Source organism: Diadema setosum, chromosome 4 (genome assembly GCF_964275005.1).
Source record: "Diadema setosum chromosome 4, eeDiaSeto1, whole genome shotgun sequence".
NCBI lineage: Eukaryota > Metazoa > Echinodermata > Echinoidea > Diadematoida > Diadematidae > Diadema > Diadema setosum.
The window spans coordinates 18158266-18173793 of NC_092688.1; the positions used below are offsets into that span (position 1 = coordinate 18158266).

The 15528-nt window shown below is 40.2% G+C and overlaps 1 protein-coding gene across 1 annotated transcript in view; it reads right to left on the reverse strand.

Annotated features, from left to right (window-relative positions):
• Window positions 1–651: 651 nt before the first annotated feature.
• The window catches only part of LOC140226965 (ribosomal protein S6 kinase-related protein-like), a 123893-nt gene continuing 109016 nt past the window's right edge, over window positions 652–15528 (reverse strand). The window contains exons 8-10 of the mRNA XM_072307402.1: window positions 2544–2743; window positions 1519–1731; window positions 652–880 (exon numbers count right to left, since the gene is read on the reverse strand). Coding sequence (XP_072163503.1) covers window positions 842–880; window positions 1519–1731; window positions 2544–2743 — 452 coding nt within the window. The 3' untranslated portion in view covers window positions 652–841. The remainder of the gene's footprint in view (window positions 881–1518; window positions 1732–2543; window positions 2744–15528) is intronic.

The window sequence follows — 15528 nt, forward strand, 5'->3', positions numbered from 1 at the left end:
GAATACACTGCCTCAAGAGATTCAGCCTCCATGCATGATAAGACATCAATTAAGTACAAGTGATGCGGTCACTTTGGACAATACCAGCTACACTAACCTGACCTCTTAACCATCTTCTCTCGGTCAACCTACGGTCACTACAAGAGGTGACCATACGGAGATGGAAAAAAAAAATGATAATAATGCTGTTCTCCTCACAGAGCCTCTGAGCACACATCCTATTAGTATCAACAGAGGTCAAAGGTCATGGTCATGATAAGGTTGGTAAAAAACATGTGGGGGATGACCATCAACACAGACCTTCCGTGGCAGGCAAGTGGTCATTTTTCACTCACGCTTTGACCCCGCATCAGTAAGACATCAGTAACATACAAATGCTGTGATACGAGACTATCATATTCCGGAACCCAACATACACTGGATGACACCGTGCATTTGGAGACATGTGATGACATCCCCACACCAGCCGTACTGTCGAGGTTTGTTCCTTCGGTCTCGATGATCAGCTTTCGCATTCGTGTTAAGTACAGAGCCAGATCTGTTCTCATCTCCGCCTCTGTGGGATGGTCGGCAATCATCAGGCAGTGTTTGCTGATGTTGGCAGTGGTGTGGAAAGGAGGGGCAGACAGTGTCCTCCTCCTCCTCCTCCTCTTTTCTGCTTCTCACCCTAACATCACACCTGCTGCCCGAATACTGCTTAAGCTTTTTTTTTCAAGGTATTTGCTTCCATCCCCGCCATGACTGGGACACCATCTTGCAGCTGCTCCTTTTCATGAAGAGTGTGATTAAAAAAAAAGAACACTCTTCTAAACGCTTCCCAACAAAAGTCCATTCTTTGGTGCTATAATTGTGTGACCCGAGTCCATTCAAAATTGTCCACCTGCATGGAAAGAAAATGTATGAACATAAAAGAAGGAAAATTCTCTTGTTAAATGGAAAAGCTATATCAATAAATCAAAGCTACATCAAGAAATCAGTCAACAATCTTGGAAAAAAAAATCTGTCTGGAAAGAGGAGACATTTCGGTCAAATCTCATAAATCACACACCAATTTAAGTATGATGACATCCAATGTGAAAGTATGGTATGTTTAACAAACAATCCCAATCAAACCATTCCTAACACATGACACTTGCTATGTATGATTCAGGCATTATGACAGCCAGCTTCTCAAACGATAGTAACGAGGATTTGGAAACAGCGCCGAACATGTTAAACAGGGCTGCTGGGTCATTATGTAACAGAAGTACTTTACTTATGGGAGTCTTCAAGTTGAATTTCAAGAAATGGGTGAAACATAATTGCAGGTATTTTAATAATGTAATACAAATGAGCTTATGTTACTGAAGGTTGCTTCTAGTCTTATAATGATGATACTAAAGTTCACGATTACCATTTCCTCTGATATTGACAATTTTTTAGCAGCATAATACACACTCCTCATTATGAAACTATTTTTGTCTCTCATACCATGACTGCTCTCATTAAATTCTAGTGACTGAAAAAAAAGAGCCTTACGTGAAGCTCGGTGGGGATCTTGTCATAGAGGAACTCCCGTCCCTTCTTGTTGGTGGACTTTCTGGCTATGGTGCGGGGCAGCCGTCGCTTGAGGTAGTTCTTCGGCACAATCTCACGCCGGACGAGCTGTTCCAATGAGATGGTCCGGATGAAGTCCAGATGAACCACCTCGCCCAGCGACTGCAGTCTCTCATTGGGGTCTTTCCTCAGTAGCTGTGGGTTAAATGGAAATGTGGAATTAAAGTTTTGTTGTTTCTCCTGACTCTGAAATTTACTGGCGGTGGAAGCTGCAATCAAAGAGACATGGGGAGGGAGATCAAAAGGAATATCAATTTCAACTTTCAGTAGCTAGAGCATGCCAAAATACAGAATTCCTTCCGCACATAACATACAGTAAATCCCCAGTTGCAAACCAAAGGAAGGTATTTTTTTTTTTTTTTATATCAGTATTAACACTTTTCTGGTTTTCAAAATCTATGAATAAATTTTGACTCATAACTTCAATTGAAATGGCCTTAGCACATTTTGGCTTTTTAGTGAATATTTAGAAAAAGTAATGCACTTCTTCAGTCCAACTCAAGGAATCAACTGACATTCTCATTGAAGCACAGAGGCAGAGATAGGATGATTTCCAGGTCTTATAGTCTATGACTCCAGAAGTTTTGAAGGAAAGAAGGAATTAGTCTCAAGCTAAGGCTTAAGAAGATAAAGACAAGAGAGGAACCCACCTGAAATTTCAGTAAGGTTGTCTTTGTCCTCATATCCTACTCTTATTATTACATTTTCTTTTTATTTGTTCTACCACTGAAAACAGGTACACTTAGAGAAAGATAAGGAAAATAGTTTCACAATGAGGCTGTACTTATTTTATAATCTATTTATTTTTTCCTATTGCTGAAGACAGGAGATCAGAATATTACCTATTTTTGTGCCAGACACTTTGAACAGTGTGTACAATACTATGAGTTCTCTGTGACAATTGGAACTCAAAGCACAGAAAGGGTTAAATAGAAGAAGCAACTCACTCTGTCGAGAGCATCGCAGGCCTCCTGACTGATGCTGGAAGGGAGGACGTATTTCTTGGCCAGGACACGGCTGTACATTGTGAAGTGTGTCTTGGCGCCGTCGATTGGGTAGCCACCGGTCAGCAGAGTGTACATGATGATACCTAGTGACCACCAGTCCACCGCATGGGTGTAGTTCTCCTCGTTTAGGATCTCTGGGGCTGTGAGCAAGACAGGACAAACAAAAAATGCTGGTTTTATTAAAAATGTTCCCACTTAATAATAAACCATTAGATCTACATGTATACCAGTAGTTTATGGCAAGTTCCCTATGAGGCAATTAGTCTCCCACCTTTCTCTTACTTTTTTTCACACCTTCAAGAGTAGGGGACATACTCTTAACCTTTTCTATTCCAGAAACTTTGGACAGTGTGCACAATGCTATGGGTTCTTCTGTGCTAATTGGAACCCAAAGTAGACAAAGGGTTCACACAAAGGGTTAAGTGCTACCAACATTTTTTTTTCTCCTCATGTATAGGATTTCAACCATCAGCAGTCCTAAGTCATAAACAAAAACAAAAACAACTAGAAATATCACTGAAGGTGATTAATACCCCTGCCCCGTGACGACAGTCTTACCCAAGGAATGATCTTTCCTTGATCTTCTGCCATTTAAATGCCGTTACCATGGCAATGCAGCTTCCGACACATCCGAAAAATATGTCTTGCACATCTTCCCACCAAGACTATTGTGTGTGCCACATTTCATAAGCTTTTGTCAAAAACTGAGGAAGTAATTCAATCCACAAGATCTTTCCTTGATCTTCCGCCATTATATGCCGTTACCATGGCAACGCAGCTTCCGACATGTCCAAAAAATATGTCTTGCACATCTTCCCACCAAGACTAATGTGTGTGCCACATTTCATGAGCTTCAGTCGAATACAGAGGAAGTAGTTCAATCCGCAAGATCTTTCCTTGATCTTCTGCCATTTATATGCCGTTACCATGGCAACGCAGCTTCCGACACGTCTGAAAAATATGTCTTCCACATCTTCCCACCAAGATCAAGGTGTGTGCCACATTTCATAAGCTTTGGTCAAAAAACTGAGGAAGTAGTTAAATCCGCAAGATCTTTCCTTGATCTTCTGCCATTAATATGCCGTTACCATGGCAACGTACTTTCGGGTACCGTCAAAAAATGCGTCTTGCACATCTACAACCAAAGGCACACATCTGTACCAAGTTTCATGGAAATTGGGCAAAAACTGAGGAAGTAGTTTGCAACACAAAATTTTCCATCATTTTGGCTCATAATATGTGAGCTGTTACCATGGCAACATACTTTTTGTCACTGTCAAGAAATGTGTCATGCTGACCTATATCCTAAGACAAACATTCAATATGAATTCCATGAGAATTGGAAGAACACTGATGAAGCAGTTTTGCCATGAAGCATTTTGCCCTATATTTTACCAATACCATGCCGTTACCATGGCAACGCACTTTTTGCCACTGCGGAAATATGTGTCTTGCACATTAACATATTCAGATGAACATCTGTACCTAATTTCATAAAAATTGATCAAAAACTGTGGGAGGAGTTCGCGACGCAAGATTTGTACCCATTTTTGCCCATAATATGCCGTTACCATGGCAACATACTTTTGGGTACTGTCAAAAAATACGTCTTGCACATCTACAACCCAAGGCACACATCTGTGCCAAGTTTTACGGGAATCAGTTGAAAACTGAGGAAGTAGTTCGCGACGCAAGATTTGCAACGGACCGACCGCCCGACCGCCCGACCGACCGCCCAACCGTCTGCTGATTCCTATATACCCCCTTCAAACTTCGTTTGGCGGGGGTATGAAAACAAAACGACCACAAGAATAGCAGACCACAGAAGTAACTATGAGACAATGCTGGCTGAATCACTGAATCCTCTAATGCAGCATTTCCAAGAAGTAGACACCAGTGGTTATCTGCAAATCAAACTGAACACTACTTTGGACATCTACAACTCCACTTTTCCATTTTGAAACTGTATAATCAAAGGACATTAGTTGGGTATGAGATGATACCAAGATGACAGACAGAGCAAGCAAGAAATTGGTACATTGATTAAAATAAAGTAATATCTGAATTGTAAACATGGAGTTCAACATGGGCTACTACAGCTTTAAGAAACTGCTTCTGATAGTCCAACACTCTGCATTAACCCAAATGGTATTCATCAAATCAAACAAGGCTTAGTTATTGAATATCTTTATGTACTCTGTGTTTTCTTCATTCTTACTGTATTATTTGTTTATCACCTGATTATGTTGTCATGTATGTCATATCGTTGTTGCTAACATCTATTTTGAAATATATGCAGAAAAGTATCTGCAGACAAATAAAACGATAAACTTCAAAAAATAAACATACGTGAATGTAACCTGAATGTTAAAAAATGCATGTGATTACAGGTAGACATAATTTGGAACATTCACATCCTTCTTTAACACAGGACAAAGAGGGCACCGTCTTATTTCGTCCAGCATGCTTGAAGAAAGGAATGAAATCCATGCCTTCACACGATCATTGATTCTTTCTTTCTTTCACTTTGACATTTTTTTTTTCTCTCCTGGTTTTTGCTCTGGTGCTTGAAGCAAGATTCTACACCATGCTTGGGTTTAATTGATAGCTGGCACACGCATGGCACGCATTAGTCTGATGGTATGTTTGAGAGAGAGTGCACGTGATTTGAAGGGGGGGGGGGGGAGGGGAGACAGGTTGGGTGGGATGCACCCAGACATAACAACTTAGAATTCCTTGGCACAAACAACACGTACATGTCTCATCACATGCTCGGTGAAAACCTCTGGCATTCAAGATGTACACAAAACTGTGTTTAAAGGAACAAATCAAGAGCATGTCCTTAAAGGACAAGTTCACATTCATAAACATATGGATTGAGAGAATGTAGCAATATTAGTAGAACACATCATTGAAAGGTTGAGGAAAATCAGACAATCCGTTCAAAAGTTATGAATTTTTGAAGTTTTTGTGCAGTAACCGCTGGATGAGAAGACTACTGCAGTGTGTGAATAACTTAGATGTCACATGCGTACAACAATATAAGGAATACATACAGAGAATTTCACAAAATTTCATCTTTTGAAAAAAGTACACATTCCCTTGACTCGTTACCGACATATGTTATGGGTAATATCATTCCCTCTGCCTTAAGAAAGAGGCAAGTTAAGTGCTCTTTTATTATGCGTAAAAAGTGAAAATATTTTGAATTTTCTTTACATTTTCTTCTACTGTTGTACGTATATGACATCACAAGCTGTAGTAGTCTCCTCATCCAGCAGTTCCAACACAAAAATGTTACAAATTCATAACTTTTGCATCAATTGTCCAATTTTCCTCAAACTTTCACTGATGTGTTCTACTAATATTGCTGCATTCTCTCAATCCTTATGTTTATGAAAGTAAACTTGTCCTTTAAAAAAAAAAAGAAAGAACAGCACTTATATCTCTGATGGTTTACTACAAAAAGTATGTCTGCTTTTATCTAATTCTTATCAAGTCCTCATCACTGGGTAAAAAAAGAATTCATACTTGTATGTTGAATTTCCATATTTTTCTTTTGGGAAATACCATTCAAAACCATGTATCAAAATACTTTACATGTACAAGTTTTGTACTGTCTTTGTTGTAAATATAAATCAATTATGATGTCTTGTCCTTGTCAATGTAGACTGACTGCATCTGATAAAAAGTTCTCCATGATGAAAATATCAACAGGAATATCATTTAGCTCATATGCATTTACTGTATCTCAATTTTGTAAACAGCACAATTTACAATGCTCATGATACTAAAAAGACACCAAAGTTGCTGTGCATTTCAAACATAAACAAGGAAAAGTAGAAATTACGCGGTGCGTAATATATGTCCCCGCCGGAAGTAGCATTTAGTAGCAAAATGTACAATATAGGTAAAAAGATCAAGGTCAAAGGTCAAAGAAGTCAAAGGTCAAAATTCTATGTAGAAGTTTTGAAGCCCTCACCTAGTGCCATCACATAAAGCAAACGGAATCGAAATCGGGTTAGAAATGGCGAAGGAGTAGCATTTTGTAGCCAATGTACAATATAGGTAAAAAATCAAGGTCAAAGGTCAAAGAAGTCAAAGGACAAAATTCTGTGTAGAAGTTTTGAAGCCCTCACCTAGTGCCATCACATAAAGCAAACGGAATCGAAATCGGGTTAGAAATGGCAAAGGAGTAGCATTTAATAGCAAAATGTACAATACAGGTCAAAAATCAAGGTCAGAGGTCAAAGAAGTCAAAGGTCAAAATTCTGTGTAGAAGTTTTGAAGCCCTCACCAAGTGCCATCACTTAAAGCAAACGGAATTGAAATCGGGTTACAAATGGCGAAGGAGTAGCATTTTGTAGCAAAATGTACAATTTAGGTCAAAAATCAAGGTCAAAGGTCAAAGAAGTCAAAGGTCAAAATTCTGTGTAGAAGTTTTGAAGCCCTCACCTAGTGCCATCATATAAAGCAAACGGAATCGAAATCGGGTTAGAAATGGCGAAGGAGTAGCATTTTGTAGCCAATGTACAATATAGGCAAAAAATCAAGGTCAAAGGTCAAAGAAGTCAAAGGTCAAAATTCTGTGTAGAAGTTTTGAAGCCCTCACCTAGTGCCATCATATAAAGCAAACGGAATCAAAATCGGGTTAGAAATGGCGAAGGAGTAGCATTTTGAAGCAAAATGTACAATATAGGTCAAAGGTCAAGGTCAAAGGTCACAACTGAAATTCTTCATAGAAGTTTCAAAGCTCCCATGTAGTGCTATCATATAAAGCAAACAGAATCAAAATCGGGTTAGAAATGGCGAAGGAGTAGCATTTTGAACATTTTGATCACACACGGACGCACGGACGGACGCACGGACGCACGGACGGACACACGGACGCACGGACGCACGGACGGACACACGGACACACGGACGGACACACGGACACACGGACACACACACGTACGGAGCCCGTTTCATAGTCCCCTGCTCGAACTCGTTCGGCGGGGACAATTATCACTGTCTGCCTGCATAGAAATTCCATGTACAGAATAAACATACATGGAGACATCCTTACAGCCTCACATGCCTGTAAAAGGTCTATCTTTGGTATGAGGTGATACAGCTGTACAGGTATGTTACAGGTATGTTTGCAACAGGTGTATCACAGGTGTATATAACAGGTGCATGCTGTCCATTCACAATAGAAGACAAAACTACAGTCTACACATTTACAAAGAATGAAATTCAAAAAGAATTTAAAATTTTAGAGTACATATCGGAGAAACAATGGAGTACTCATAACTGAAGACAGTTTTGGGTATCAGTACCAAAGAAGTGAGGATGTCACAGTCTTTTGCTATAGCTTGGGTTGGAACCAGGTGCAAGCACAAACACTGGGGACCAGGTGAGGTTGTTTAGAACCAGTTTCCATGGTGATGAATGGCTATGACATCACACTTTTGCGCTCTATAGAGTCCTGAAAAGGGACGTGCACCATTTTTCCACTGTTCTATTTACAACTTGTGTTCACCATGAAACATACTGGAAAGCAATATATTTTCATGTCATTAAATTTTCATGAATTGAAGCCGACGGCCTTATTCGCGGCATGAAATTCTTTCACAAATTGCCACTGGCATTACATGCATACAGTGTAGACAAGAACTTTCACATGCATTTTAATTTCACAAATCTTGGCTCTTGCAAAATACGCAAAATTAAAATGCACACAAACATTTCTGGTTTTATGGTATATCATTATCTCTGCTCTGTGAAGTATAAGCAGTGTATATTTAGTATTCTGCATGAGGCCCGGGGCACAGATGCATGGTGCCTCTTCCGTCACATCCTTTGGTCACATGACCTTGAATGAAGGGGAAAAAAAGGGGAGGAGAGTCTGGTTATTGATTTCTCACTATCACTAAAGTACTTACAATTCATGCCATAGGCGCAATCCCATTTCTATTTATCTTGTGTTCTCATTTACATTTGTCTGCCTTTGTCCTGGTTTCACTCAATGATAGTTCACTTCACTTTTGATGTGCACAGAGAATTCATGCAGCACAAAATGTAGTTTGTGGAGTGAATTGTGATTAGTTTTATCACTTTTTTTCTCTCTCTCTTCTCCTCTGATAGGATAGCTTGCAAGATAGACATCATGAATGTAAGTGGTGAAGTCCTATTCCCTCATTTTCATGGTAAACGCCTGAATGATTGTCCTCACTTTCTACCAATTAATAAATTAATGTTCTGCACATGCCATGCATAGCAGAGCTTAAATCCTAAATACCGCCATCACAAAAACAAAAGAAAAAAAAATCTATATTTAAACTTTTCAATTTGAAACACACACTTGGGAAAGCACTAATTGTAGAATTCATTTTACGTAAAAGCAAATCACCAGAGAGGGCGACATAAAACCACACTTCTAAACTTGAATGATGATGACTGTTGCACAGTGAACTGTGACTGACTGTACAAACCGCATTATGGACATTAAAAACACTGAAAACAACAACAAAACAATGTGAGCGTGCACCAATAATAGAATTAAAACACGTAGCCAAACTGCAGCAGTCATAAGAGAAAACTGTTTCCCTTGTGTGTCATTAAAAACCATTGGAATTTATGATGTTACAAATAAATCACATTTTTACGAGACACTCGGATCTTCACGGATAATTTTGTCTACACTTAGATACTGTGCCGACATACAGTTAATGAAGACCTGATAATGATTCCTGTTTAGGCATTTTGAAAGGCGACATTAAAAACATCCTGGTCAGGATGATGGAAATGGCACAGGAAAGTGATTTGGGAAGTAGGATAATGCCGCTGGATCAAGGGAGCTAGAGCTAACAAGAGACCCGCGGGTCTAGCGCTCACCTGAGTATCGCAAGTTCACCTTTCACGCAGTCACTAATCTAAATTATTCACAGCTCTACTAAAATTTGACCAGGCTTCTCAAGTAGAAGATGAAAATGTACAATAAGGGCCGAAATTTTTAAAGATTCCTTCATTTGGGGGGATTGGGGGCCCCCTGGGGCCCTCTGGGTGGGGCATGGTGCCCATTTTGATAAATTGAGATCCTGACCCCCTAGGGATGCTACCTGCCAAGTTTGACGAAAATCCATCATGAGGTTTTCAGGAAGAAGATGAAAATGTACAATTCAGGCCCCCATTTGGACCTTCCCAACCCCCCCCCCCCCCTGCCCCCAAGAGGGGCACCCCTGGATTTGCTATGAACAAACTTGAAACTACAGTCATTAATGTACTCACTCATAGTATTATCTTAGCTTTATAACTTCTGATTCTAGAGAAGATTTTTAAAGATTCCTTCATTTTGGGGGGTTTGGCCCCGCTGGGGCCCCTGGGTGGGGCATGGTGCCCATTTTAACAAATTGAGATCCTAACCCCCTAGGGATACTACCTGCCAAGTTTGGTGAAAATTGGTCACGGGGTTCTCAAGAAGAAGATGAAAATGTATAATTTAGGCCCCATTAGGACCCCTCCCCACCCCCCTCCCCTGGGTCCCAAGGGGGGCACCCCTGATTCTGCCATGAACAAACTTGAAACTACAGTCATCAATGTACTAACTCATAGTATTAACTTAGCTCTATCACTTCTGGTTCTAGAGAAGAAGATTTTTACAGATTCCTTAATTTTGGGGGGTTTGGGCCCCCCTGGGGGCCCCCTGGGTGGGGCATGGTGCCCATTTTAACAAATTGAGTTCCTAACCCCCTAGGGATGCTACCTGCCAAGTTTGATGAAAATCGGTCTTGGGGTTTTCAAGAAGAAGATAAAAATGTAAAAGTTTACGCACGACGGACGACGCACGACGGACGACGCACGACGGACGACGCACGACGGACGACGCACGACGCACGACGCACGACGGACGCCGGACGAAGGGCGATCGCAATAGCTCACTTGAGCCTTTGGCTCAGGTGAGCTAAAAAGAGAGAGAGATAACGAGTGGGTGAATTTTCCCTTTAACCCAGCTACTAAGTTTTTGTTTTATTTTTTCTTTCATTTGTCAGGGAAGCAGAGAGAGACTAATGCATGACTTGGCCCAAAGTCAACAGAAATGTTTGTCCCCTCGCAGCCTCGTAACACTAACATTCTCCTCGTAATTGTGCGCTTCTTGCACTTCACACTGCTTCCACGGCGAAGAGAGAGACAGAAAATATGGGCTTGGGAGGGGAATAGTTGGCAGGAAGACTGACTGCTCTACAAATCAATGCTTGGAAAGGTTTTGTTCTCGATCGAATAGAAGATCATCTTGTCAAACCCCGCCGGCTTGTCGAGAGAAAGCATCTTTCCACCTACCTCATCACCCTCCCCACCTTCCCCTCTAGCAATTGCATTGTGAAGACACATTGATGAGTCAAGGTATGCTGCAGCTGAAGTTTAATCTTGAGCATGTCCTCCTTTTTGGGGGATGGTTTTTGGCAATGAAATAATTTTCTTTCTTAAGTACAACATGCCTCGTTTGATTCGGGAGATTCTATACTTGATCACATCAAAACTAGATCAGACAAATTTATAAAACCTGTTCCCACACTACATAAGACAGTCTATTTTTGTTGTTGTTGTTGAATGCATGACATCATTTAAAGTGCAAACCTTTTTTTTTTTTTTTTTCCAAATGGAGAATTAACCTACATGGTCTCTCTCTCTCTTTAATGCCTGCTTCAACGTCCTACAAAATCTTTTCCAAAAAACATGGGTTCACATCTGCCTAGTAACAAAAACAGAGCACTTTAATTCCTTATTTTGTCAAGTTAAATCTACAGAACATGTAAAATTACAGTGAACTGTGTTACAATGTAGCTACTTTTTTTTTGTGCCAAACTTTGGCAAAATGAAATGGTGGAAGCACAAATCTTTTCAAAGTTTGAGGTAAAATCGCTCAGGAACATCACATACTGTATTGTGGAACAATTCAATACTAGAAATGTCGCTATGGCGACTGATGCCTCCGCCATAATGCATGATTCTCCCAATAGGCGTATAGTACAATGTCTTCACAATGTGTGATCCATGACAGTTTCACATAACTGCCAAATATTGAAATGACATGTTTGTCAGAAATGTCTTGAACTGGGTTTGCTATAATTTTCTAGGAGTGCAGGTACACATATTTGGGGAATTTTGGGGAAGTTTATGCACTGAGTAATTTCCAAGGTATGACGAAAGAGTGTGATGATGGTACAAAATATATATATTTTTTTTTTGTTTTGTTTGTTTGTTTGTTTGTTGTTGTTGTTTTGTTTTTTTTTTTTGGGGGGGGGCATTGAAACCTGGCCTTTGACCCTTAACCTTTGACCTTCTGGCTGGAAATTTCCCGGAGAATCTCCATTAGGTAATGCATGTATCAAGTTTTGAAACTAATAATACAAGCATTGCATATACTAGTATATGAGGGAAATAGTAAAATTTTGAGGAGTTGACCTCGACCTTTGACCCCTGACTATTGACCCATGACCCCTAAATTCCCTAGATAATCCCTGCCAGACAGTACATGCATATGTACCAAATTCCACGAAGATACATTGAACCATTTGCAAGAAAAGTGATATTGCAACATTTTCACCTAACCTTTGACCTTTTGACCTTTGACCTTATGACATGAAACTCTCTCTGGAGAATCTTTACGCAGTAGTACATGTCCACACCAAGTTTCAAGAAAATACCTTTGGGCATTGCATAGATATGGGGGAAATTGCAACATTTGTAGCATTTGACCTTGACCTTTTGACCTTTGACCTCTTGCCAATGTCACTAAAATCTTCTCAATTAATTGTCCCATCATACATCATCCTTGGACCAAGTTTGGTGAAAGCTGCTTCATCCAGTTTTGAGTTATCACGTAAACAGATAAATTTTAGGATTTGACCTTGATCTTTGACCTTTGACCTCTGTCCGATTTCACTGAAAAACTAATCAAGTAATTGTCCCATCATACATCATCCTCCAACAAAGTTTGGTGAAATTTGCTCCATCCAGTCTTGAGTTATCGCGTAAACGGATACAATTTCATGATTTGACCTTGACCTTTGACCTTTGACCTTTAGCCGATTTCACCCAAAATCTAATCAAATAATTGCCCCATCATACTTCATACTTGGACCACGTTTGGTAAAATTCCAGTAAATATTACTCAAGTTATCGCGTAAACGAAAGCGGACGGACGTACGGACGTACGGACGTACGGACGTACGGACGTACGGACGTACAGACGTACGGACGTACGTACGGACGGACGGACAACCCGAAAACATAATGCCTCCGGCACCACTTCGTGGCGGAGGCATAAAAAAAGGGGGCAATTCAAGAAAAAAAGGAAGAAGAAGAAGAAGAAGAAATTGTAGTAGGTGAGATATGCAGCTGTAGCTAATGAAATAGAAAATGCAACAGTATAACTACTTATAAAACATGACTGTATAGTTTTACTACAGTATCAACAATTCCCATCTTACAGATGCCACCTAAATGCTAAGAGTGAATTGTCTTTAGAAATTAGATACAAAGGTGTGAAGGTGTGACAAGAAAATGAAAGGGTTGATATTTGCATTTGCCCGGAAGACAAAAAAGGGAAAGTAAGAGAAAGAGAAAGAGAAGAAGCAAAGAAAGAAAGAAAGAAAAATGTGGGAGAGGGAAGAGAGCAATGATGGAGGCATCTAAAGTTCATGGAGACCAAATTTCTAATCTGCCGGCAGAAGTGAAGCTAATCCTGCTTCCACACGGCCGGCCACAGAGACCCACTTCGTATTTATTCTACCAAGCATCGATACGACCCCCGGGGGAGACGGGGGGAAAGGTTAATGCATGGCCTGACATATCAAGTCAACCCACGCCAGTTAATCCCCGCGAAAGTGAGTAGCAAATTACACTGCGGGGCGACAATGTACATACCCTCGTTTCACAACTTCTCTAGAATTAGGGCAGAGCGTGAGATTTCCAGCGGGATTCACACCATTATTTCTTTCCAAGATTGCAGACTCCTCATCTCTTCTCGAACATCAGATAATTGCCTGCAGCATTGACATTTACCTTCACAATTCTTTTCAAATGTTTGCTTGACAAGTCTCTCCAATAATATCGTTCAGCACATTAAGCTGCCATTGTGCACGGAATCGTGTGCACTTACTGCACAATGCATATCCCAAATCTGATCAATTCGTTGCATGATTTGCCAAACATGATCTTGCTGAACATGATCTGAATTGTTAACCCATTGAGGACAGTTTGAGTTTGCTCCACCACGCATTTCCCATATATGCTTGCCCAAGTATACTCTGGACTTGTCCTCATCCCACAAGGATTGGAACGATCATCCCCCAGCATTTCCACTGATTCCCACTGATCAGTTACTAGCCATCCCCTTTAATAGCTGCGAGAAGTCTTTATGAAAGGCTTGTGGCGGGACTCAAGTGAGGCTGCCTGCAAGATTGCACGACACAGTTTTTCTAAAAATGATGAAGTTTTCAAAATCTTAATGTGTCTGTACCACAATTCTTTGTAAATGTTCAGCTCCTTCTCAGTCTGACAGAATAAGAAACATGAATTTGGCTTCAGAAGATCCATGATATTTGCTCCTGTGACAATTGCTCACATGAAATATCTGCATGCTAAGCCAAACATAAATTTACCCACAAACATAATCCTAACCCTAATCCTAATCTTCATATCAAATTAAGCCCATAACCCTTTCACAACCCTAACAATAACCCTAAGTCCTTGGCGAAAATAAGACCGGAGCAATTGTCACAGGAGCAAATGTTGTGACATTTGTTCCTGTGACAATTCCTCACATGAAATATCTGCATGCTGAGCTAAACATAAATTCTACCCACAAACATAACTCTAACCCTAATCCTACTATCAAACTAAACCTATAACCCTATCACAACCCTAACCATAACCCTCAGTCCTTGGAGAAAATAAGACCGAAGCGATTGTTGCAGGAGCAAAATGTCATGTCACCGACTTCAGAAACTATGTCTTCAAGTTAGCATTCATCAAACTGACAAATGCACAAGTCAAAAGTTTTTGACCAGCTGTCACACACATACACACACACAAACACATTTACAGACACACATACAAACATAGAGTACACAGTTTCTTCTGTTCTGCAGCTGTTTCTCTTTTTCCATCCGTGAATCTGTGTAAGACAGATGTTTTCTCACTATATAAAAACTTTTTTTCCCCTTGTGGTAAATGATAAACCTTCACACATGTAAAAAAAAATAGTAATGCCATATTTGTAGTTTGTATATACGATATTAACAAAATTGCTGAAAATTGATGTAATTGTAAAGCATGCCATACAGAGAATACATCAACTCTAAATCAAATCAAGTCAAACAACATTTTGCTTTGAAGCAAGACTATCTAGATGGAAACAGAGGAACCTCTTACACATGAAAGCACCCTGGGACCCATGCCAGCCCACAGGCAAGAAAGAAGCAAAGTTGTTAGTTCCCTTGGAGCCGAACACATTAAAAACATACTTGACACGCTGAGTGTTTCTAAAGTTCAGATGTCTGTAGGGTAGAAAACAAGCAGAACAGACATCGATTAACTCACCAAGCCAATTAAAGTTGCATTCTCACATTTGATTCATCTGCAGACCCTGTCAAATGCTACATTGACCCCATGCACACATTAACCTTTCGAAAACGAGTCCCGAGTATACTCGTGCAGGTGTCTATGGAAAATGAGTGTTGCGGCAATATCAGCTTGTCTTCAACAGGTTGATACATGTGTATAATATAAACACACCTTAAGACTCATCAATTTTTCTTCTTACAGATAAGTGTTTGTGCTTTTCATGGCCAGAGCAAAACGAGAATGGTTTGACAAAGGGAGAGTATTCCTTGGCACTGTGACTGGCAAGGAGTAAAATGAACCACTTGACAACACA